This window comes from Bos grunniens, chromosome 3 (assembly GCF_055505025.1).
Source record: "Bos grunniens cultivar Pamir isolate PY7600 chromosome 3, Bosgru_T2T1.0, whole genome shotgun sequence".
Lineage (NCBI taxonomy): Eukaryota > Metazoa > Chordata > Mammalia > Artiodactyla > Bovidae > Bos > Bos grunniens.
In genome coordinates this window covers 105,866,400-105,892,589 of record NC_141167.1, presented here as the reverse complement: position 1 = coordinate 105,892,589, position 26,190 = coordinate 105,866,400, and the positions used below count along the sequence as shown (strand labels likewise).

General features: G+C 49.0%; 1 protein-coding gene across 11 annotated transcripts in view; it reads left to right on the top strand.

The window, feature by feature from the left end:
* The window catches only part of KCNN3 (potassium calcium-activated channel subfamily N member 3), a 174,898-nt gene that overhangs the window by 27,905 nt on the left and 120,803 nt on the right, over window positions 1–26,190 (top strand). For 10 of the 11 annotated variants that reach the window (XM_086393020.1, XM_086393019.1, XM_086393025.1 and 7 more), the window contains exon 2: window positions 17,740–17,835. The exons of the other annotated variant lie outside the window; for it this stretch is intronic. In XM_086393020.1, coding sequence (XP_086249146.1) covers window positions 17,740–17,835 — 96 coding nt within the window. The remainder of the gene's footprint in view (window positions 1–17,739; window positions 17,836–26,190) is intronic. 11 annotated transcript variants of the gene reach the window in all.

Below are 26,190 nucleotides of genomic sequence, written 5' to 3'. Positions count from 1 at the left end.
AGACGTGTGATCCAATTTGTGTGTTTTTAAAAAATGTCCTTCTTTTAAAAAAATTTTTATTATTGAAGTATAGTTGATGTATAATGTTATGTAAGTTACAGGTGTGCAATAGAGTGATTCACAATTTTTAAAGGTTATGCCTCAGTTATAGTTATTATAACTATTGGCTATATCCTCCACTTTGTACAATGTATCTTTGTAGCTTATTTTATACATAGCAGCTTGTAACTTAATCCTCTTTCCCCATACTGCCCTTCCCTTTTCCCTCTCTCCACTGGTTACCACTAGTTTGTTCTCTATATTTGTGAATCTGCTTCTTTTATGCTGTATTCACTAGTTGTACTTTTTTAGATTCCACATGTAAGTGATATTATACAGTACTTGTTTTTTTCTGTCTGACTGATTTCACTGAGCATAATATCCTCCAAGTCCATCCATATTGCTGCAGATGGTGAAGTCTCACTTTTTTATGGCTGAGTAGTTGGAGAAGGCAATGGCACCCCACTCCAGTTCTCTTGCCTGGAGAACCCCATAGACGGAGGAGCCTGGTGGGCTGCAGTCCATGGGGTCACTAGGAGTCGGACACAACTGAGTGACTTCACTTTGACTTTTCATTTTCATGCATTGCAGAAGGAAAAGGCAACCCACTCCAGTGTTCTTGCCTGGAGAATCTCAGGGACAAGGGAGCCTGGTGGGCTGCTGTCTATAGGGTCGCACAGAGTCAGACACGACTGAAGCGACTTAGCAGTAGCAGCAGCAGCAGCATTCCATTATATATTTGTACCACATGTTCTTTATCCATTCATCTGATGATGGACACTTAGGTTGCTACCATATCTTGGCTATTGTAAATAATGCTGCTGTGAACATTGGTTGCATGTGTCTTTCTGAATTAGTGTTTTTTTCAGACATACGCTCAGGAGTGGAGTTGCTGGGTCATATAGTAGTTCTATTTTTAGTTTTTTAACAAAACTTCTTCATACTGTTCTTCACAGTGGCTGTACCAATTCACTTTCCTGCCAACAGTGTACAGAGTTTCCCTTTTCTCCACATCCTCACCAACATTTGTTATTTGCAGACCTTCTGCCATTCTGACAAGTATGAGGTGAAAATCTCATTGTGGTTTTGATTTGCTTTTCCCTGATGATTAGGGATGTCGGGCATCTTTTCATGTATCTGTTGGCCATCTGCATTTCCTCTTTGGAAAACCATCTACTCAGTTCTGCCCATTTTTTGATAGAATTGTTTTTTTGATGTTAAGTTGTATGAACTGTTTCTATATGTTGTATTTTAACTCTTTATCAGTCATATCATTTGAAATATTTTCTCCCATTCAGCACAATTTGTGTTTTATATTAACTGCTGTGGAATCTATATGGTGTAGCAAAAGGAGCCCTGGAGTAGGGAGTCTAGGGAGCTAAACTCTAGTTCTCGACCTAGCAGCTGATTGACCTCAGCCAGGTCTGGCCTCAGCGTTCTGGTTTGTAAGATATTGTTGTTGTTCAGTCACTCAGTCGTGTCTGACTCTTTGTGACCCCATGGACTGCAGCACACCAGGCTTCCCTGTCCTTCACTATCTCCCAGAGCTTGCTCAAACTCGTGTCCGTTGAGTTGGTGATGCCATCCAGCCATCTCATCCTCTGTCGCCACCTTCTCCTCCTGCCCTCCATCTTTCCCAACATCAGGGTCTTTTCCAGTGAGTCAGCTCTTCACATCAAGAGAAGACGCCAAGACCTGTCTGAACCCTGACGTTCTCTGCACCCAAGACCTTGTCTCGTTTTGGTGCTCGCACCTTCTGTTCTGGGCTTGTCCATCCAGCTCTGGCCGCCTGACCCATGTCTCCTGGCTGTCCCACCATGCTCAGCAGCTGGTGGCAGCTGGAGGGAGAGGGGCGAGTTCTTCAGGAAGAACATGTCCTCCTGACCCCCAGAGCTCACTGGCCGCCTGGCCTTTTCCACCCCTGCAGGAGCAGCTTCTCTCCCCCCGCCCTAGCCCACCTGGCTCCCCATGGCTCACAGTCCTGGGCCCAGCTGGGTTTCCTCAATGAAGCAATTCATTCCCCTGGGCCTAACCATCCCCCCTCCTCCCTCCTAACCTTCCCCTCCCGCCCCCCACCTCCCGCCGCCCGTCCACCTGGCCCTAAGTGACAAGAGGCAGCTGATTCAGAGTCCCCGCCCGGAAGCCAGGACATCTGCGTGGAGAGATGTCAGTGCCTTTGGCCTGTGTAATCTTTTCCCTTTGCTCTGACGGAGGTTTTAAAAGCTTAGCAAGTCATCAACCTCAGTGGTTGTCTGGGAGCACCAGCATTCGATCTTCCTGGCTAGGGACCCCTGAGCCACTTCTGCGCTGGAAAGACAGGTTTTCCTCACAAGCATCATTTGTTCCACTACGTTTGCAGGGTTATTACTCCTGGTCCTAGAACTTCTCCAGGGTGAGGAGCTGGAAGAGCTTGGCTGGGGCTTCTGTTTTCTTAGGTCTCTGATCACAGCTGTTACATTTAAAGGTTTAAACCATGGGTTCTAAACAAATAAATATCTGTTTAGTTAGTGGAATGAGGAAATTAAAAGTGAGTCAGATTCCACCCCCCCGCCCCCCATTTCTAAGTGCTATTTACTACCTGAATGATCAGACCTGCAATGGCATCATTTTGCTTGATTCTGCTAGGGAATTTGACATGGTCTTTCATTCATTCTAGTCATTCATTCACTCATTTGAGTATTTATTGAGCATCCATTACTATGTGCCAGGCCCTGTGTGAAGTAATGAGGACAGAGAGACAAATAGGACCCAGGCCCTGCCATGAAGCAGCCCAGAGTCTGGAGTGACCATTCAGTGAGAGCCTGGGGGCTCCAGCACAGTGAGTTCCATGCAGACCTAGAACTCTAGCCGACAGTCTTAAACCCTGTTTCTGGAAAACAGGGAAATAGAAATAGTGCAAGAGGAAAGAAATGTGAGTGAGGAGAGTGAGATGAGGGCAGAAGAAATGGAGAGATGGAAGAAAGGAAGCAGCAGACTTTGCCATGAGAGATGCTGCAGACAGCCCTCCAGTTCCTTGAGGCAGCTCATGGCCATGGGCAGCAAGAACCCAGCAAGGGGCAACCGCCCCCACCCCGCCCCCTCTCAGCTCAGCGCTGGCAAGCTGGGTCACAGGCAGGGATTTCCAGCTTGGGGCCTCAGTTCCCCTATCTGTAAAACGGGGCTTTGCACTGGGGTGGGGGGGTCTTAGAGATCATTGAACTAGCATGCTGTAACCAGTGCAGGGCAGAGTAGATTCCGGCAGGAGCCCAAATACACACCCTGGAAGTAGAAGGCAGTGTTTGTCTGGCTTCTCCCATCTCAACACTGAGATGCCCTTAGGTGTCTGAGGCCTGTGGGCGTCCTGCCATTCCCGTACTAGCAAGAGGTATCTTCCAGCAACTCCACCCGCTGCCTAGTGGAAGAAGGAAGGTTCTGGGTCTCCGTGTTTGGATATTTTTCTGATGTGGACATTTTTTTCTTGGCATTTCTTTTTCTTTCTGATGGTAAGGTCACTTGAATTGCTTCAGGTACAGTGTGAGTCTGCAGAGTGGGCCTGCAGCATGTGACTCGTTGGACAGGCTTCTTGGCAGGCCTGCTCCAGCTGCCTGCAGAGGCTGTCCCGAACGCCTCAGCGTGAGGCCAGGTCAGACTACTGAAGCCCAGGGGTCACATTCTGGAGGGCTCCAGTGCAGGTCACGCTCATTGATTGCTAAACAAAACAATGTTTTGGCAACACAAGGTTATTAGTAGGAGAATTGGGCTTCCTAGCTGGGTGACCTTGGGTAATTGCTTAAATACTCTGAGCCTCAGTTTTCCCATCTGTGAGATGGGAGTGACTGTCCGTATCTCCCGGAGATCCAATAGGAAACTGCAAGAACGTGCTTTGTAAATGGAGAAGCCCTAAACTGACACCCATGACACTATGATTCAATAGCAAATATATTCTGATATTCAGCCTTCTCCATGGTTGTAGCCTCTTCTGTGCTGGTAATTCAAGCCACAGAGGGTTAAGGCAGCTAGGCACATGATTGAGATTGGCCATAATTGATAGAATAGACCTGAAAGGAGTGACATATAATTGCAATTAATCCATGCACTGTGACACTGACACTGCCCTGCTGAAAACTATCTACGAATAATTGCTTTTATCTAGAAAAATGATGCCTGTCTATGAGCCTGGGAGCAGGGACCCTGGCCAAGGGTCTGCTAACAGCAGCACTGAGCCCAACCGCTGCCACTGGACAAGGTGGGTGGGGGAGCTGGGAGACATGGAAGCAGGACAGCAGGGAGGGGCCCCCAATTCTCTGAGACCCTGTGGCAGCAAGTGCTACGTATGTAATCGTGCGATTCACTAAATAGGGATGTTTTTGAGAGCAAGACATTAATAATTGCTATTCCTATCCATAACTATTCCAGACAATAGGCATAAACCGGCCTCCCCAGAGAAAACCTGCATATATATATATATATATATGGCCCCTGTGTGTGCAGACAGTTTCAAGCTTCGGGGAACTCTTAGGTGGCAGAGCATTTCCACAATCACGATTTGGTCTTCACAATAACTGTGGAAGGAAGAAAGGATTTTTTACTCATTTGATGGATATCAAAGATAGAATGAACGCACTTGAATATTCTCGCCTGGAAAATCCCACGGACAGAGGTGCCTTGTGGACGGACAGAGGTGCCTGGTTCCTGGGGTCGCAGAGAGTTGGACATGACTGTGAGTGAGCACAAAGATAGTGCTGGAGCTAAAGCAGTCCAGTTGGGATCTTTGGCCTGGCCTGCCCGGTGGCTGAGCGCATGCGGGTAGAGGACAGCTGGCCAGGATCAGGAAGCTTTGGGGCTGGGGAGACACATGGTGCTCAGACGGAGAGACCTTGCAGCTTGGGCTTCAGAAGAGTAGAGTGACCACACCCATGGGGCGTGCAGGGCACTGATGCCAACAGGGACTTTGCTCAGGTCTTCTCCAGTCCTGAGCTCAGAATCAGAAGACTCCGCCCCTCACTAATCACACGATCTCAGATATTTGTGAGATCGCTGTGGACCCCAGTTTCCTCCTTTCTCAAATGGGGACAATAATTCCTTGTCATAAGGATTAAGTGGGACCCTGTATGAAAACGTGTGGCCTCGGAGACTGACATGCCATCGGTACTCAGTGAATCCTTGCGGAGTTAGAATCTGGAGAGAATTCCCAGCAGCAGTACCCTTTACAGCAGCAGTCCCCAACCTTTTCAGCACCAGGGACCAGTTTGACGGAAGACAGTTTCTTCCAGGGACCAGGGGTCGGGGGATGGTTTCAGGATGATTCAAGCACGTTACGTGTACTGTGCACTTGACCTCTATTATTACATCAGCTCCACCTCAGGTCACCAGGCAGTAGATCCTGGAGGTGGGGGACTCCTGCTTTAGGGCACCATCGGGATCCTTCTACCTTGAATCAGTTCTGACTTGGACCAGGTAGAGTGGATGTACTCCAGCCTTGAAATCAGGGCTGCTTCAAGCTTTTGCAGGGAGGAGGTGGATAAGAGAAGTACAGAGGGGAATTGAGAGCTTCCTGACTCCCCTAAGCTCTGACTATCTCCTGTATCCACTGTGTGGGGCGGGGGCTCATCCAGAGAAGCTTCAGGGCCTTGTGGTTCCCTGGAAGTTCTGAACACACAAGCAGCCCATGTTGGCTGGCTGCCTTGGCCATTTAGGCTCAAGGATAAGCTTGCTCGGACATGAGTAGGAGTTACGGCTCCTAGGGTGCCCTGTTGCTGGAATTGATGGCAGCTCAGAGCCAAAGGTAGGCAGGTTGGCAACAGTTTGGTGCCGGTGAGCTAGTGAGTGTGATAAAAATGCCACATCCGGCCTATTAATAGCCCGTGTTTGGTCTCCACCACTTCTATCAACATCGTCCATCACATCCAAACAATTGAAAAGCCTGTGCCAAGCGCCTAGGAGTTAACAACTCATGGCTGTGCTGAATTTCTGAAAAACAGTATTTCCACTTCTTATGCAGCTCTGAAATGCCAATTGTTCCATGCCAACTGGTTATTTTTCCAGACCATTTCCCTTTATTTATGTTTAAGCTTTTCGAGTTTTAAGCAAGAAGATAGAGAACCTGGACTAGGTGATTATTATTTCTCCTGATTTGCCCTTGAATGAGCCATAGAAGAAATAAATGTCCCTTCCCCAAACATGAGCTGAGTATGTGCAGAGGGGTGGGAGAGGAATCAGAGAGGGGTCCCACCCCTTGCAGGGGTGTGTGGCTGATGGGCAAGCAGGATGGGGATGTGGCAAAAATACCAGCCCAGCCCTCAGAAGACTTAGGGCAAGATAAGCCTTTTCTGTTACCTGGTGTGGGGCCTTGACTGGGGACAGAGCCCCTCGCTGGACCCCCATTTCCTTGCCTATAAAGTGGGGCAGTTAGATTAGACAGCTGAGGGGGCCCCTTCCCGCTGAGTCTGTGCGTTGAGTGGAGGACTTGCTGTCTCACGTTTATTGGCAAGAGCTTGGGTGTGGAAGTGGAAGGAGGATGACGCTGTCCTTGGGCTGCTGCTCCGGGAAGCCTGGAAATGTGGCAGGGGAAACACGGGACAAGGCTGCTCCTTATCCGGGAAGCTCCAGCCTTCAGCGATGTCTGTGCAGCCTGCCAGGCGGTTGTTTTTCTCACCATATGTGATTTCTGGGCATCTTAAAAATTTCACTTGGCCCAAACATTGCCAGGCTCAGGGGTTGACTGTGCCGCGTGTGGGGATGGAAGTGGGCTTGCATCTGGGTACCAGGCTGGGAGTGGGCAGAGAATTGTGCTGCGGAAGCCTCTGATGAAGTTGGAAGGTGTCGGTGGGATCATGGTGTTGCTTCTGCTACTGCAGCAGCCTCTGGTTGCAGACAGAGGCAGGGGCTGAAGGGTGAAAAGAAGGAAGAGAACTGTCGGGGGTGATGAGGCTGAAAGATGAGGGTTGGGGTAAGTCTGTGGCTACAGGTGGTAGGAATTCTTATTTTAAAGACTACCCATCTGAAGAGGCGCTTACCCAGCTCATTGGGTAAACTGGTTGACCACAGCTCTTGCAGAGGCTCCAGGAGTCTGGTGCATGTCCTGGGGCTGGATGGGGAGAGAGAAGCCCAGGCCTGGGTCAGACCTGGCCTGGTCTGGTTTGGTTCTTGCTGGGAACCCAGTATGTACTCACAAGCTTCTGCAGAGCAAAGTGATTCCTGTTATTTTCTTGGTTTGGGGGCCACATAGGTTTTAATAAGAGGGAAAAAAAATTACTTCAAAGCAAGCCATCCAGAAAGCAGTTGTCTCCAACATTCTAGAACATTAAGAAAAGGGGTCTCCTGCCACCTGGAGGAACTGTGGGGATGATGGTCTCGGTGAAGGCGGCACTGGATACTTGCAAGGAGAAGCCCTCTCACAGTGATGGCAAACCAAGCAGGCTTCTGGTAGGGCTCTGCCACGGCTGCGGGAGTGAAGTGGTTGAAGTGGTTCTCTGTAGTGGGGGACTCCCAGCTGCCAGGATGCATGTTGGGACTAGGACAAGAGGCCTTCGGTGTGTGCTTCTCCCGAGATGAAGGCGGGGATCGGGGCCTTCAGAATGAGATGCGTAGTGACAGGTGTGCGTTCATCAAAGCTGGAGAAGGTTGTATGGGGCTTTGTGACACCATAAGAGTGATGTAATTGCTGACTGGCCAAGAGCACTCAGATTCCACAAGCAGAGGAGGATGAAAGGTAATCAGGAGCAGATTGTTTATGGGAGAAGGAAATAAAGTGGCTAGGTGAGAGGTTTGGAGGTGACTTCCAGGGTAGGAATCTAGGCTTTTGGAAGACAGATAAGTTTAGAGCTCTTATATCTTCAGAGATGGGGGAGGGTGGCAGGGATAGCTACCTTGTGAGCCTAAGCCTGGGCGTCCCCAAACCAGCTTCTAAGCTTTCCTTCAACACAGGCTGGTGTTTGATGGGGCTGAGCTGACCTCACTGGGCCTCAGTGTCCTCATGTAAAATGAAGGTGGGGACAAGTTGATTTCCAGGGGTGCCTCCAGGTCTGGTACTTGTATTTTTATTGGTATTTGCCTTGGGGAGGGGCTCGCTTATTGAGGACTTTTGCATAGGCACAGATGATACCAAGATCAGAGTGAGGCTTTACAGAGGCATTTGTTTGTTTAGCTTTATTGGGGGCTAAGAACCTGAGAAAGCTGAAGCCAGGTCTGTGAAAAAGTCAGAGCCTTTCCGACAGAATAGGCTGCCTTGATAGGACGTGAGTTCCCCATTCCTGGAGGCAATCAAGCAGAGACTGAATGACTATATGCCAGGAATCTTACAGAGATTCATGAGCTGTTTAGGAGAGTCATGAGCCATTTAACTAGATGGCTTTTACATTTCCTTTTAACTCTAAGGAATGCCATTGCTTATGCATATGATTGTTCAACAGCATTTCCTCAAGACAGTGATGGCAGCCCCAGCCTTCTGGGCTTCTTTCTTGTGCCCCTAGAGGAGCAGTTCTCATCTCCGGCCTGCACATTTGAATCACTGAAATGTTCTTGGAAATATCAGTGTCTAGGCCTCACCTGCAGAGATTTGATTTAACTGTTCTGGGGTGGAGATCAAGGTCCCTCCATGCTGTTGGTGCCTGGTGGGCACCCTTCCCCCCTGCTTTCTCCCTGATGGGAGGAGGAGACTCAATGCCACCCCCTACTCCTGGTTTCATTCTGCCTTGATATTGAACTCAAAAGTCTAACCTTTCGACATTCATTCACCCAACAAACTTTTGTAAAGTGCTTACTTCCTGTTGGAAGTCCTAATGGGTCCGTTCTTGACTACTTCAGGAGCAACCAGCCACAGACTGCCCTAAGAGAGACCTCATGATGTATATTCAATGTCCCACGCTTAGCACAGGGCCTGGCACATGGCAAGTATGTAATAAAAATTTTGATTGAATTGCATGGAATCTTTGCCAATATTGTAAGTGGAGCAGGAAGATAAATTATAAGCAGGCACGCAGTAGCGAATTCACCATAGGCCAGTTCCCCTCTGCTCAGACCTTGTAAAGGAAACCATCTCCTTAATTGGAATTATGTTTGTGGCCCTAGGGATGACCCATCTGACTTGATATTTTGGTAGTGTGGTCTTCCAAATGACCTTTTTGTCCTCTCTCGGGGCATTGCACGGCAGGAGAGCCGAGGCTGGTTTCCTCTTAATTGGTGTCCCGGTCATTGTGCTGGCTTCAGTAACCATTACCAAACCACCGTCTGCTCAGACCCGATGCCCTTGTATTAGCTGCACCGTGTCCCTCAGCCATTGGGTTTCATTTCCTTCTGGGAGTGACAGCTTAGAGGGCCGCAGAGAAATGCCCCAGGCCAACCTGACTTTATGAGTTTTATTTTGAGACCTTTGGGGTCCTTCTTTGCACAAGTGTTTTCTACCTGACCTCCCCACTGCAGGCCTGGTCTGGGCTGCACTTACAATGATGATGCAGACCCGCAGACCTGACCTCAGGTTGCTCATACTCTGTCATGGTAGTAAGTGACCGAGGTTTAATGGTGACATGACTGGGGCCTCCTCAGAGAGCCATGAGGTGGGGGATTAGTCCCCCCTGGGAAGGCTGGGCTGGAAAGCGTGATGTTCTGATGATGGGTGGGCACCCTATATGTCATAAGACTGGGTGGAGAGAGCCCAGAACCTGAGGTCTGGCTTCTGCCTGGGTTAGAATCTGATCTCCACTTCATCCTCACTTGGGGATGGTGAGCAAGCCACAGAGCCTCCCTGGGATTGTCCTGAGATCTAAAGCCATCACACCAGTGCCTGGCCATGCTAAGCACACAGCAGATGCTGGCTGTTATTTTATCTTTTTATATGTAAATAGTTAATTACAGAATGATGTTCAATTGTATGGAGATACCAGTTTGTTTATGCATCTCTGATTGATAGACATCTGAAATGTTCTCTGATTGATAGACATTTGAAATGTTCCAGTTTGAGGCCATTATGCTTTTTATTTATTTGTGTTTCGGCTGTTCTGTCGGGCATATGGGACCCTGATCAAGAATGGAACCGGTGCCCCCTGCAGTGGAAGCATGGTCTTAACCACTGGACCACCAGGGAAATCCTATGGCTGTTATTTTGATTGTTTATTAGTTGTCATGTATGTGGAAGCTCAGGATGGAAGTGTCTACCTGCTTGACACGTTTAAAAATTTTCCCCCCTTCCTTCAAATATTTAAGTTTCGACTAATACTTATTGACCTACTGTGTGTAGGACAATGCCCGAGGCACCAGGATGTAGAAGTGGACAAATGAGATTGAAAAATACTGCCCTTCTGGGGCTTCCTTCTCGGTGGTGAGCGACAGCCCCTGGGGCCTGGTAAAGGCACACGCGCACCTCCGCAGAGGGCTCAGGAAGGTGGGAAGGTGCCTGCAGCTTGGTCTCCGCTACCCAGGCTGATGCCTAGCCCTGGTGGGCATCCAGCGGGAGACGGTCTCTTGCTCTCCTCGTCTGCACAGAGAGCCTGCATGCTCAGAAGAAAGCATCTTTGGGGAGAAGGCACTCTCTGAAGCCTCCTTTGGTCTCTGGTTACTCTGTAAGCCTCAGCTCACATTCAGGATGTAAGGAGCCACTTGTACGTTTTCTCTCTCAGCATGGGCCTTCTGCCCATTTCTTCCAGGCCCTACGCACCTGCCCTTCATCTGCCAGGTTGGATTCAGGCTCAGCAGCCCGGGGGTGAATGGGGTTTTGCAAGTACCCAGCACAGGGCCTGGGCATAGTTAAGTGCTCAATAAATATTTATACTGTGAATGGATGAGTGTATGAATGTTTGCCCCACTGCAGACCACCAAAGCTGTCTTTCTGAAATGTCTGGGGGGCATCTTTGTATATTGTTGCAAACCTCAAATGCTGATGATATTGGAGGGGAATTCTGCAGCCCCTCCCTGACCCACAACTGAGACACAGCTGACTTTCCCCGCATTGACATCTGTGTAGCGAGAGAAATGGTGCTTGGCTACAAGAGAATGTGAGCTTTTCTTTCTGTGAAGAAAGAATGAGTTTTTTTCATATGCATTATTTTACTGTATTCTCCAATACTAATGAGAGTTGATCCTGTTAGATCTGGCTTGCAGAGAAGGAAACAGAGGTGCAGAGAGGTTAAGTGACTGGTCCAGTGGCCCATAGCTAGTGAGCAGCAGAGATATGACTTGAATTCTGGCTTTTTGCTTTCAAATTCCATGTTATTTAGAAAAAGACAATGGTAATTTTCTTTGTTAGCCATCTTGTTCTATTTGAGGAGAAGTTGGCATGAGTGAGTTTTGTTGCTGACTGTTTCACAGTCACAATTTTATCATGTATAGAAATGCTTGAGAAAAGGGGAAGAAAGGAAAAACTGTTGGGAGTGTCCCTGTGACCTGTGTATGTTTCACGGCCAGTGTATGGCCAGTGCCATCAGCCAGTCGTCTTCAGGGACTATTTGGTCCAAGAGTCTCATTTTACTGGGGAGTATTGAGGTCTAGAAGAGTGATGCAGCCTGTCCAAAGCCAGGCATTTATCACGGAGGTAGCTGAGACCTCCTGGGTCCTCTGATGGCAAGCCCAGGGCCCAGCTCAAGACTTCTTGGTTATGAGACACCCTGGGTTCTTGACACTTCTCTCTTCTCAGGCTTGTCAGAGACCCAAGTGCCCTCCGAGGCTCCCAGGGTCCACCTCCCATACCATCATGCATCTTTGCCTGTTTTCCTTATTCTAAAATTATACAGCCAAGGATGCAGAGTGTCTGAGTAATTCCACTCTGTGCCATGAGTGACCAAAATCAGATTCTGGTGGGATCCAGGCTGGGCAGTTACTCTGCAGATGCCAGGAAGAGCCAGGGATGTATTTAAATCAGGCAGCTTAACCCGGGATGATGAGCCTGAGCTAAGAGATGAGCATCAGAGTGAAAGGTGATGAGGGTGAATGAAAATAAGAGATCATGAGAAAGAGGCAGGATAAGAGCAGAGGAAGGAGGAAGTCAGGGGCTTGATTCTGGTAAGAAAGCACCAGGTTAAGGAAAGAAGCCGAGTCTCAGCAGAGAACATCAACCGAGAATACAGTCTTCCCGGCCAGTGGATGAGGGGCTGGATTTTAATTTGCATAGCATTAATTAGCAAGAGTGTCCAATTAGGACAACCATTATAGAGCCACAGTATTAAGCTGATGCTGAAATGTCAATCAGTTTTGGAGCCTCTCCATGAAATTGAAGGAAAAGTTGACCTTATTAAGCAGAAAAGAATTCGAAATCAATTATTTCCCAAATCGAATGCATAAAACATAGATCTTAATTCAGGAGATACAGACTTTAGATGGTATCACCTCTTCCCCTTTGAGGATTCCAGCCAGTGACAGAGATCATGAATGGGGCTCGTATGTACACATGCATACTCATTCTTGGGGGAAGGCACCTCCCCATTTTTTACCTGATATGTTTCACTTGTTTTCAGTGCCCCTCTAGGACTCTGCTTGCAAGTATGGTTTTCTGTTATTTTCAAATGTTCCAACAATAAAACACATTTAGGACTTCAAAGTCTCTGGGAAGGTCTACCATAATCATTACAATTCTGGCTTGTCTTTGGAAGTTACAAGGCAGGTGGGGAGAGCAGTTTATACGGCTGGCTCAGAAGCCAGGAACACACTCCATCACACTCCACACAGCCTCAGGGGAGGAAGGGCTGGAGCGGTTCTGAGAAGGCTCACTGCAGAAACTGGAGGCTGGAAAAGTCTGACCAGCAGGGCAGGTGGGATGTTGATGTATGGGCAGAGCACGGGACCTGAAAGCAGATTATCTGGAATAAGTCCTGCCTCCATTTTTTGGCCACATCCTTGTATAAATTAGGTGACTTCTCAAAGTCTCAGTTTCCTCCTCTGTAAAAGGGGGTTGACGATGCTCACCTTGCATGGCAGGCCCCTAGAGCAGTGCTTTACAACAGATTGTTGTCATCAGTGAGAAGTCGTAGATCTGTGAAGGGCTGGTTCTTGTCTTGGAGCAGAACAGGGACCACATGATGCGGGCATCTTGTAGGAATGTGGTTCGCCCTCCTTCCCTGCTAGGAATCCCCTCTATAGCACCCCGATGGCTGTAGCCAGCCTCTGCTAGGATGACACAAACTCAGCACCTCACATGGGAGTCTAGTTCATTTTGAAGGCACAGGGCGGGGGGTGGGGGGGAGCATGGTATATAGAAAAATCTGATGTATAGCTAAAATCTGGGCTAGTTGTATGGCCTTGGAGAAGTCACATTGTCTCTATGACCTCAGTTTAAAAAACTTATTTATTTATATTTTTGGTTATGTTAGGTCTTTGTTGCTGCGTGTGGGATTTCTCTAGTGGTAGAGAGCAGAGTCTCCTCTTTGTTGCGATCCTGGGGCTTCTCATTGCCGTGGCCTCTACAATTGCAGAGCCTGGGCTCTAGGCATGTGGGCTTCAGTAGTTGTGGTGTATAGGCTCAGTAGTTGTGGCGCATGGGCTTAGTTGCTCCACGGCATGTAGAAGCTTCCTGCACCAGGAATCCAAACTATGTCCCCTGCACTGGCAGGCAGATTCATATCCATTGCACCATCAGGGAAGTCCGTCAGTTTTCTTTTTAATCAGTAAAATGGAGACATTATGACCTCATCTGTAGGGTGAGGATGCAAAGTAATTTGTGTAGAAGGCATAGTCTGGGACCTGGTATGTAGTTGACACTTAATAAACATTAGGTCAAAATAAAAGCACTATTATTAAGCTTCAAGAAGCACTCATTAAGTACCTGTTGTACTCAGAGCATCAGAGGTAATACAGTTGAGTACCCTGACACTTAATAGAATCATACTATGTATTTTCTCATTTTTACATTAAAAATAATTGGAAATATATATATATAGTTTTGGGGTCCAGATTGATCACTTGGTATTGAATCATGAGCCTTTCCTGATGTCTTCAAATATTCTTTTTTTTTCTTCTTCTTCTTCAAATATTCTTGACAGAAGTGGCTTTGAGTGACAACATAGTGTTCCATCACTGGCTAGACTCCCATTTGCTTACCCACTCTAATATTTGGGAGCATTTAGGAATAATGGCTTTGAAAAAACTCTCATCTGTTGAGATATGACTCGTAAGCATTCTTGTGTATTAAGGATTGTTACTCTATTGTTTAAAAGTTCTGAGTTGCAGGGGAGAAGGGTTGATCGGTTGGGGTGATCACAGGGCTTGTGTATGTATGTACACACACCTGTTCGGCTCCCCACTCACTGCCATCCAAGGGCCAAAGGGACTCATAGGGCTGGGAGGGAGTGCTGTGATCAACTCAACCCAGTCCCGCAGGCCCTCAAGCCCTACAGGTGCTTGGATTTGCTTCCAGAGTTATTTCGCTTCCGTGAGAGGAATCTTCCACATGCCCAGCATAAGCTGCCAGGCCTGAGCTACTGGAAGGGGGCCTTCTAGCTCCCTGTCCATGGACTTTGATTTAGTTTTTGGCCCCTTTTTTATCTCTTTATGGCGTGCGGCAGCTAGCCAGCCCTCATGGCTGCCATCATCCGAAGAACCATGTCAGTTTCAAGCTTAGTTGGAGATCAGACAGCAAAGAAAAGATAATTCAGCATTTTAACAAATAGAAAACATTTCTAGTCCAGCTTACTTCTTTGACATATTTTTGGCTATTAAAAATGGTTGACGGTTTATTTTTTATTGACATGTGCTGGAGACTGCAAGGAAATCTGTAAAGTAGCGAGCATTCCCGCTGATCGAGTACACATTCGTCTCCCCATGGGGCTGGAGCTGGCCAACAAGGTTTCACTGGCCAAAACCAAGAAGAGGGTGGAGTTGCCTTTTACGTAAAGGCTTTGAGTTTTAGAGCAAAAGGAAGAGGCTTGAAGGAGAGGAGACAGCATCTGGCCCCTTTCCCTTTATTTCTTCCTCTAAAAATGATGGAAATAGAGTTGGATTCTGATTTCAGTTCATTTCTGCCAAAAGAAATTAATTAGAGTTTGAAATACGCAGCTGGTCCCAAATCCTTCCCTGGGGAGGCGTGATGCTCCCCAGATGTCTTCAGACCCCTTTGAGAAGAAAGTGATGGTCATTTCTGGCTCGAAAGCATTATGATCTGTTCCCAGTTGATTTCTGAAGGGGAAGTGGCCTTATCCTCAAAGTCTGAGTGTCCCTGAATTCACCACCTGCTCTTCAGCCCCGCTAGGTCTTGTGGTTCGGATGGTGTTTCAGGCACCCAATAGTGCTTTCAAAGATCGGAACCTTCCCAAGGGCTGAAACTGTGTTCTGTTTTGTCCTGGGCCCTTAATTGGAGCAGCATAGTACTCCTCGAGACATTTCTGTGCGTGTGTGCCGAGTAAATGATTCCAGGCTGCTCTTCATTAAGTGTAGAACATACAAGAGGCTAAATGAAACGTGGCTTATAATTAGACCATCATCTAGGAAGAGCAAAATGGACATCTTTCCCTGCAGCTGGATGGTCCTACATAGTATAGAAAGTTGGGTTCTGTATATAAGCCAGTTTGGAAGCTTCTGGTAGGCAGAGGATCTCTGTAAATATCCTGTAGTGTCTACCACACTGTTGGACACCTAGGAGATGCTCAAGAAATGAGAAGAGGTTGAAATCGTCATGAAAGAAAGAAAGAATGAGCTCCTGCATGGGTTCTCCCTTGGGTTCCCAGCACTAAGTGGGCACTAACTGTATCACACAGATGAAGGGTAGATTGGCAGACACCAGGGAGAGCTGCTGTCTTTCCATCTCAGCCTGCAAAGGGGATTGAGAACACAAACCTGGGCATCTGGGAACCCTGGGCTCAAATCCAAGCCCTCCACTGATTCCGTGGCTGCCCCATATTGGATCCCTTGCCCTCTAATGCTGGAGATCTCAGGTACCCCTCCCTCTGTCTCCAAAAGCTTGCTTTCTTGGACAGTGATGTCTCCCCCCTCTCTACTGGAGGTTGCACGTGGTGATTAATTATATCCCACCTTTGGGACCTGGAGGAGGAAATGGGGACTCACTCCAGTATTCTTGCCTGGAGAATCCCATGGACTGAGGAGCCTGGTGGGCTATATAGTCCATAGAGTTGCAAAGAATCGGACATGACTGAAGTGACTTAGCATGCACTCACGCACCTTTGAGACACCTTGCATTATTATCTTGGCATTTGGGTCTGTGTAAATGGACACTTCTCACATTTTTCCTCTGTTTCCCACCGAAGAGCGGGCTGAGGACTTGCGGGCAGTGAGTCAGAGGCCTTGGCTTTGGGCCCTGGCCCGAGCCACTCACCCCTCTGAGCCTTCACCTGTGGTATCTATAAAGTTGGGTGAAAGGCCTGGGGCTGTCTTGAGAATGGCTGAGAACAAGGTATGAAACCACCTTGTAAACAGTAAGTTGCTTTGTAGACACCAGGCATTTTATGATTCTGGAGCACAGGGACTGTTTGTGGTGTGGCAGGCGTCTCTCAGGATGCATGGGGCTACAACACCGTGCTTGGAAGTACTGCCGGCTCTCTGCTGCCTTTGTTCAGGGCTGTGTTCCCGCCTTCCTCCGGGACTGGGAGCCGCCTCTGCTCCCTGGCTTCCAAATGCCCAGGCGGTACCAGCCCTGCAGAGAAGGTGAGGGAAATGACGGTAGCCATCCCTCACAGGGCCGGGTACTGGGCTAGGCACCTTACATATTGTTAGTTGCTCAGTTGTGTCTGACTCTGCGACCCCATGGATTTGCAGCATGCCAGGCTTCCCTGTCTTTCACCATCTCCTGGAGTTTGCTCGAGCTCATGTCCATTGAGTCGGTGATGCCATCCAACCATCTCATCCTCTGTCATCCCCTTCTCCTTCTGCCTTCAATCTTATAGACTGCCTTTATCTTTCACAGCAGCCCTGAGAGGTAGGTACTGCTATTATCCCCATCTGATGCCAGAAGCCACTGAGTGCAGAGATAGAGTGAGCGGCCTGAGATCACATGGCTAGTAAGTGGCTGTATCAGGGGTTGGATGCAGTGGGCTGGTCTGGAGCTCTTGCTGCTAACCATGTGGGTCCCGTAAGCGGCCCTGGGGCTGGAGGACTGCAGCAGAGGCCAAATGACCCACCCTGCCTCCCCCAGCCTCAGCTGAAGGGACCCTCAGGGCCCTTTTCCTGCCCAGGAACTTTGCTGTTCTGTGCTCGGCCCCCTTCCTTCTCCAGGAATTCCTCCATTGCCCTTGCTTCCTTCCGTGCCCTTGGCCTAAAATGGGAGAGCCACCACCAGGACATTCTCATTCATTCCCGAAAGAACTCTGCATTGTCAGGATGGAGGGGACCTTGGAATCCTCTGGTTCAGGTTTGTTAAGAGGAAAGAAAGGCCGAAGCTGGCACAGTATTGATGCCCAAACCAGATAATAGCAGCACAGAAAAGAATTATGTTCATATGACTTATGAGTATGGAGGCAAAAATTCTAAACAACACATCAGCAAACTGGATCTAGCCATGTATAACAAACATAATACATCACGCCCAAGCAGGGTTCATCCCAGGAATGCAAATACGATTTAACCCTAGAAAACAGAGGCTCAGAGGCAGCTGCGGAGACTGAGCCAGCCCAGGGCCCAGCCCAAGGTGCTTTCGGGGATCTGGCTACCTTTGTGCTGTATTCTGCTCCTGGGAGGTGCTGGTGACAGTCTTTCCTTTGCTGTCGCTGCCCCTCACCCCTTAACGTAGCCTCAGAGTGAAATGTTCTGTCCTGGATCTTTTCTAATCCTCTCTTTCCGTTTCTTCTGCAGGATTCCATGTTTTCACTGGCCCTGAAATGCCTTATCAGTCTGTCTACCATCATCCTTTTGGGTTTGATCATCGCCTATCACACACGTGAAGTCCAGGTAGGTGCCCTTGCCCACATCCCTTCATGCAGGGCCGTTCCTCTCCCCCAGGCTGAGCCCACCCCTCGCCCCCTCAGGAACTAGTTGGGGGATCTCACCAGACAGTATCCGAGACTGTGGCTCTTCTCTTTCGTTTTGGGCCCTCACGGGAGAGGTAACCGTGACACTGCTCTGGGGCTTTAGAACCATGGTGATTATCCCAGAGGCAAACATGGCTTCATGTTTTGGGGACAGTCCTGCTCAGAGTCTTCATTTTGCACTGTTTTACTGTAGGACTGACTTTGCTCTTTCTATCTCTTGCTGGATCTTTTCTGAGTGTGAGCCACTCAATCTCCCAAGTGAAGCAGACCTTCCTCCTGTGCCCTTGCATGCATGTGCCTGCGTGCGCGCGCACACACACACACACACACACACACACTGCACTAGATAATACTAGGAGTCTGATGGTGTGTTTACCACTTCCTGGACTGTGCCAGGAAGGAGTCGTTTTCTAGAAAGAATAGAATCTGCTGTGGTCGAGGAGGCCTCTGTTTCTTGCTGCCCAGGAGTCACTTGGCACCCAGAGAAATATTGGCCTGGCGTCTGGGGTGTACTCCAGTTTGGCCGCTATAAGGAGGATGGTTTGACCTGGGCTGGGAAGGGCAGGCAGGAGTGAGCAGGTTGGAGGCATCTTCTCCTGACAATGGGTCTCCTGTGTCACCTGGCCCTTGGGCTGACCTGCTGTGCTGGGGCCCTGGAGGGTTCTATGGTATCCAGATGTTTTTTCTCACTTGCATGCACATCTGAATATAACCCTGTTCTTTGGCTGGAAGAGCACAGATAGATCTACATCTGGGCAGCAGGCGAGAAATTGACAAAGACCAGAACTCAGAGTTGGGAAAGCTGGGGCTGAGACTCAGCCATGACCTCTTCTCACAGCAGGTCTCTGGCCAGCCCTGTGACCTCTCTGGACTGGAACGTGTGAACTTTTCTGTCTGGAACATGGGGCTTTTCATTCCACTGTTTACAGGTTGTTGTGAGGATGAATGGGTAGTGTGAGAGGGCTCTGTGAACTGTAAAACACTTCAAATATCGTATCTCTTGTCACCCAGCATTTCTGGGCTGAGTGGCCGCACAGGCAGAGATGGGTGAGCATCTTCTGCTCCTGGGAGGGTGGTCTGCTCTCCCATTGCGTTCTGGGGGCCACTGCAGCCAGCCTGGGGGAGGGAGCCTTGGCTGCAGGCCACCTCGGCTCCACTCTGTTGATGACCAGAGGACACTCATTGAGAAGGTGGGGACTCTTTAGTCTCCGGAGGGGTCACAGGTGCAGGGACAGAGCTTGTGCTGTGAAGGCTAAGAGTCCCAGACACCACCAAACATGTTCCTTTGTGGGGCCGACCTGGACAACATGGTGGGCTTTAACCCCAGGAAGGAGCCAGGAGTACAGGCAGGAGAAATGGGCAGGAATGGGAGACGGGACCGGGAGTCGCAGTCGGGGCTCCCAGCCAGGTTCACCCCACCCCAAACCAGCTGTGGGACCCAGGTATTTCCTTAGTTCCTCTGAGCCCCTGCACCCTCATCAGGAGGCATCGTACTACACTATATCACCTTGATGAAAGTGAAGGAGGAGAGTGAAAAAGTTGGCTTAAAGCTCAACATTCAGAATACTAAGATCATGGCATCTGTCCCATCACTTCATGGGAAATAGATGGGGAAACAGTGGAAACAGTATCAGACTTTATTTTTTTGGGCTCCAAAATCACTGCAGATGGTGATTGCAGCCATGAAATTAAAAGACGCTTACTCCTTGGAAGGAAAGTTATGACCAACCTAGATAGCATATTCAAAAGCAGAGACATTACTTTGCCAACAAAGGTCCGTCTAGTCAAGGCTATGGTTTTTCCAGTGGTCATGTATGGATGTGAGAGTTGGACTGTGAAGAAAGCTGAGCGCCGAAGAATTGATGCTTTTGAACTGTGGTGTTGGAGAAGATTCTTGAGAGTCCCTCGGACTGAAAGGAGATCCAACCAGTCCATTCTGAAGGAGATCAGTCCTGGGTGTTCATTGAAAGGACTGATGTTGAAGCTGAAACTCTAATACTTTGCGAACTCATGCGAAGTTCGCAACTCCAACTCATGCGAAGAGTTGACTCACTGGAAAAGACTCTGATGCTGGGAGGGATTGGGGGCAGGAGGAGAAGGGGACAACAGAGGATGAGATGGCTGGATGGCATCACCGACTCGATGGACTTGGGTTTGGGTAGACTCCGGGAGTTGGTGATGGACAGGGAGGCCTGGCGTGGTGCGATTCATGGGGTCGCAAAGAATCGGACACGACTGAGCGACTGAACTGAATTGATACCACCTTGACCTGTGCAGAGGGGTCACACAGGCCAGAGAAAAAGGCAGAGTAGTGAAGCTCAGCTGTGATCCAGGCTTGGGGAAGAGGGAAAGGAGCTGGTCCAAGCCTGACGCCTGGGTCCACTCGGCTTGGCTGCTGCTATTTCTACTCCAGGCCTTGGAATTGGAAGAGCCAGGTGTCCCTTCTCTGATTCTTTTGGGGTCCTGCCCTGCTGGATCCCAGGGCTGGCAGCCTTAGCTCTCAGACCTGACCCCACCCAACTGCAGTTGTGACCTCGTTCTTTCCAGGTGGTGGGGCTGGCACCTAGCTGGGCACACTTTGTCCTTTCTCACCTCACAGCTAGTCTCTGCTTCGCCCTCATTATGGGCACCAGAGGATGCTATGTCAGTTACTTGTCTTGGCCTGACACTCACAGTTCAGAGCAACGAAGTGAAGTCAGTGAAGGCATTGAATCCTGGCTCAGACACTTCAGTCTGAATGCCCTTGGGCCAAGAACAACTTATAACAACTTCTCTGGGCCTTGGTTTCCCCATGTGAAGTGTGGAAGTCATACCATCCACCTTGCTGAACTTGTAAGAGGGTGGGTCCATTTCCTGTGACCTCTGTCCCACTGCTTCCAGCTGGGCCTCATCTCACAAGCTGTGCCCACCAGGCAGTCACTGTCAGGACCACCCGGTACTGGAAAGTGGTTGGACTTCTCTCTACCCTGCCTGCATGCTCAGCTCCCACCACCCAGTCCGTCATCCTACCTGGCCCACCAACATGTTCGTTGTCACCAGAACGTGGCTCCCTCTGTGCCACTTACCTGTCCAGTGAAGTTCTTTCTTCTGGAAAGTTCTAATGGGACCTTCTTTGGCCAGAGGGAATCTGGAATGGTTTGGGCCCAGACAGCAGAGCCTTCATACGTACTTACCTGACCATACTGTAGTTTTCTGTGCCGGTCCTTTTCCCCAGCCTCAGGGACAATGATGTTGTGAATCTTTGTATTTCCAGGGACCCACAGTGTGTGACAGGGAGCTGGTTTTCTGCAGGGGATGTTTGGAATGAAAGGGTGCTGGATTTGAGATGTCTGATTTCCAAAGTCATTTTGACCATTTCTTAGCCCTGTGGTCTTGGGCCTCAGTTTCCACATCTGTTCATTGAAGAGCCTAAGCCCGCCACACCCCATTCTGTAATTCTCTGACTGAGGTCTGGTGCTAGCCAGCTAGGGAACCTGCTTCCTGAGAGTGAGTGGAGGGAGGGTAATCCCAGGCATGATTGCTTATCCAGAGGGGCTGCTTGGATAACCTCTTCTGTAGGGAGAGCCCAGCCGCCGCTCATCTGTTGGGAAGCCCGGCAGGGACAGGGTAGGGTGAGGTCAGGGGCTTGTGTCAACGATATGCTTGCCACTTCCTTATCCACACCAGTTGCTGGCCACTTGGCTCAATTATAGCAGGAACCGGATGGCCGTGTTTCCACCTCCCCCCAGCCCTGCCCCAGCTGCTCACACCCAGGCCCCTGGCCCCCGCCCAGCACACACAGGAGGCCAGGAGTGCTTTCTGGAATATGATTCCTCTTTGTTATATGGACAACTTGCATTTCTGAGAAAGAAGAATTCTGAAACATTATTGGGAACCTCTCAACCAAACTCTGGCTTCAAGTCCTGCCCTGAGGCTTAGAAGCTTCTTGGAGGCGATGGAGTGTATCCCCCACCAGTGCAGGAGGCCCCCCTCTGTGGGCCGGCCTGTCCCAGGGCGTCACGGCCTCTTGGGGGAGGCTGTCCCTGACTGGGCATCGTGAGTTTTAGAAAGTCTGCCCCTCCAACTGAGAAGAAACGGGCCTCTCTGGAATGTCCACTCAGCCCGGCTCTGTTCTGGGACAGGGAAAAAAGGTCCCTAAGCTTCCCACGAGGCAGCGCCCGTCATCTGAGGATGATATCTTGGAGCCCAGAGGCTCAAAGACCCAGGCATCTGTTCTCCTTAGGCTAATGTGTCCCGAAAAGAAATGAAAAGCCAAATACTTTGGGTTTTGTGTTGTGTATCAAAACTTTGAAAACTGAACTCTCCTGTGGGGAGTCCATGTATTCCTGTGGTTTGGTGATCACCAGCACCTCCCAGATTGGCTGCCAGCCTCCTCTCCCCGCATTGCACAATCACACTTTAGGGGCCATTGACATGTCCCTGACTCGACCTGTTATAAAGCACTGAACTCCTCTCTGCCTCCCTTTCTCTCTCTTTCTTTTTTCTTTCATTTGAAGTATAGTTGATTTCCAATATTGTGTTAATTTCCGCAAAGTGATTCAGTTATATATATATATATATTCTTTTTAAGATTCTTTTCCTTTGTGATTTATTACAGGAAATTGAATACATTTCCCTATATAGCTATATAGTAGGTCTTTATTATCTATTTTATTGTGGGTGGTGTGTATCTGTTAATTCCAAACTCCTAATTTATTCCCCCTTTGATAAGCATAAGTTTGTTTTCTATGTCTGTGAGTCTGTTTCTGCTTTGTAAATAAGTTCTTCTTCTTTTTTACTGTGCTCGGGCATGTTCAACTGTTTGTGACCCCACTGACTATAACCTGCTAGGCTCCTCTGTGCAGGGGGAGGTTTTCCAGGCAAGAACGCTGGCGTGGGTTGCCATTTCCTACTCCGTGGGATCTTCCTGACCCAGGGATGGAAGCTGCGTCTCTTGCATCTCCTGCATTGGCAGGCGGCTTCTTTACCACTAGCCTCCCGTAAGTTCGTGTCGTATTTTAGATTCGGCGTGTAAATGATATCATATTTTATTTGTCTTTCTCTTTCTGACTTACTTCATATGATAATCTCTAGGTCCATTTATGTTGCTGCAATGGCATTATTTCATTCTTTTTAATGGCGAATTAGTATTCCCTCGTGTATACACATAATACAATATCTTCTTTATCCATTCACTTGTTAACGGACACTTAGGTTGCTTCCATGTCTTGGCTATTTTAAATAGTGCCACTATGAACATTGGGGTGCACATATCTTTTTGAATTAGTTTTCATCTTTTCTGGATAGATGCCCAGGAGTAGAATTGCTGGATCATATGGCAACTCTATTTTTAGTTTTCGGAGGAACCTCCTTTCTGTTTTCCATAGTGGCTGCACCAATTTACATTCCCACCAACAGTGTGGGAGGCTTCCCTTTTCTCCACACTGTCTCCAGCATTTATTATTTGTAGACTTTTCGATGATGGCCATTCTGACTAGTGAAACACCGAATGCTTTATCGCTCCCCTGGACCCTCCCTCCTCTCCCCTTCTTATCCATCTAGCTCGTTCATTCATGCAGTGTGTACCTAACGAGGGCCTACTCTGTGCAGACCCTGAGACAGGCACCCAGTCCTCTGTGCTGGAAACCTTGAAATCACTTTTGCTTCTGCAAGGAGTTGTCACTGTGGCCCTAATTAATGTCTTTAGTGACATCCTGAAAGGCAGGATAGCAGGAGGCTGAGAACACAGATTTTTTAGTAGTTCAACGTGGGTTCTGGAAAATGATACTAACAATACCCACCACAGGGTTGTTGTACAGATCAAATTAGATAATATGTGCAAAACAGCTTAGCTTCAGTGAGGATGCGTTTGTGTGCTGACAGCAAGGAAAGGATATCCCAGGCAGAGGTCTCAAAATATACAGAGGCTCTGAGACGGGAAACTGCAGAGTACAGTCAGAATGCCTCGAGGACAACATCCTGGGCAGAGGGCGGGTCCACTCTGGAGCATGGCAGGACCAGCGGGAACTCATCTGTCTTGCTGAAGGGCTTTAGAAGTGTCCTGTGGACAGCAGGGAGAACCATGGAAGGGGTTTAAGTTAGGGAGACAGATGATCAGATTTGCATTTTTGCTGCAGCATGGCAAATGTTGCAAGGGCCAATTTCAGAGGTAGAGAGCCTAATTGGAAGCATGTTTCCATGGTCGAAATGAGGGATGGTGACACCCTGAATCAGGGAAAGACCAGAGCTGGGACAGGAGAGACTGTGCCTAAGAGATGTCGAGCAAGTAGAATTGATCAGACTTGGTCACCTGTTAGGTTGGAGGTACTGTCTGTGGGAAATGAGGAGCCCAGCCGTTGCTTGGGTAACTCAGTGGCTGGCAGTGCCATTCATTATGGTTGAAACCACAGAAGGAGGTTGAGGTGGGAAATGACGACCAGGTTAGTTTGGACATGTCCAAGTTCAGGTTGGGGGGAGGGTGGGCATCCAGCTGCCTCCAGGATAGTGATAAAGAGGATAGGCCTGGTGGGAAGGGGGCAGTGGGATGAGAGGAGGAAGGGGACAGACCCCCAGAAGGACATCATCGAGTGAGAAGTGGGAGGAGGCAGATAGACCCACAAAGGAGAAGAAAAGAGTTAGGGAGGTCAGAGGAGACCCCAGGGGAGGGAGTTAGGAAGCCGGGACAGGGAAGGAAGTGCCAGTTCTGTCACAAGGGGCCAAGGAGTCGGACTACACTGGCCCTTTGCATTTGGCTGTGGGTAGGTCATTGTGCCCTTTATCAGCCCTGTCACTGGGAGTGGCAGTCACGGGGCGGTGGAAGGGGAACGGAGGACCAAGTCGGAGGTGAGAAAGTGGAGACTGCATACTGGTCAGTCTTCTGAGAAGTTTGGCTGTGAATCAAGGAAGGCAGAGTGGCCACTGGGGAGGACGCAGTGAGGAGGGAGAGCTGTTGGTCTGCATGTGTGACCTGGAGAGACGGCGCTGTCTGTCAGCTCTGCAGGAAGGAGCCAGTGGAGAGGGAGGAAATACCCAGCAGCCAGCTTCTGGTCTGGGTGCCCCAGGGAGGAAGTGCCCTGGCTTAGGGCCTGGGGGGGCGGGTGGAAAGTGAAGGTACGTCTACATCTGGAGATGTGGAGCCGAGCTTTGGTGTCCTCAAGGAAGCCATAGGGGCGGGAAGCTGCAGGACAGTGCCTGGCACATAGCGGGGCTCAGATAACGTCTGTCAAACTAAAATGGGGAGACTGCTGTGAACCTAGCCTGGGACATAGGCAGTGGCAGATTTCCCATCATCCAGTGTGGACGGGAACTTGAGAGATCATTAATTTCAGTCTGTGATTACTGGCCATATTCAATGTGAAAAGCATCAATCAGATCACAATCTGCTGTTGGCCTCCAGAGCCTTCTAGTCCACTTCAGATCTGACAGAAACAGAATAGTGACAAGATACTTCAACCTCATGCATCTGAAACACAGGAGACCAATAAAAGGAGACTTTAAGTTATGTGTAAATGTGGATATTTTTATGAAGTAGCCGTAGAATTCTCAGCTTACAGGGAGATTACTTCAGATTGTAAGACATATGAAATTATATTCAAGAGACAGCTCATGTTACGGAAAGGCTCACATGCCCTGGCACGATGGTCCCGTAGGTTGGAGTACCCTCCCGGGCACGTGAAACCTGCTGTCACAGGGACGTGGGCCTCTGGAACACAGGAGGTGTCACTGGTTCACATGCTTTGGGCCTGTGTGTGCTCAATCACTCAGTCACGTCCGACTCTGTGACTCCACGGACTGTAGCCCACCAGGCTCCTCTGTCCATGGGATTTTCCAGGCAAGAATACTGGAGCTGATTGCTATTTCCTTCTCCAGGGGATCTTCCCGACCCAGGGATTGAACCTGAATCTCCTGTGAATCCTGTATGGTCAGGCAGATTCTTTACCGCTGAGTCACTGGGAATTCTGATGCTTTAGGGGTCCACTGCTAAATGAGTTAGTAGGAAAAAAAAATAAATAAATAAATGAGTTAGTAGGAGTGTCTTCCCTTCAGGGAATGGACTGAAGGTTCAGGCTGAGTCTTGCTCTATTCCCTTACTCTCCCTTCTCCTTCTAGAAGAAACTGGGCTCAAGTCACATTCTGTCTGTTAGGTGAGGACTACTGTATGTCAGACATGGAGGATCCAGAACTAATTGAGACCTGGTCCCTGCCTTTGGAAGCTGCTTGTCCTAGACCTCGATCCACTGGGACCCAGGCTGATAAGCTTTGAGGTGTGAGGTGTGTGTGTGTGAAACATTAGGTG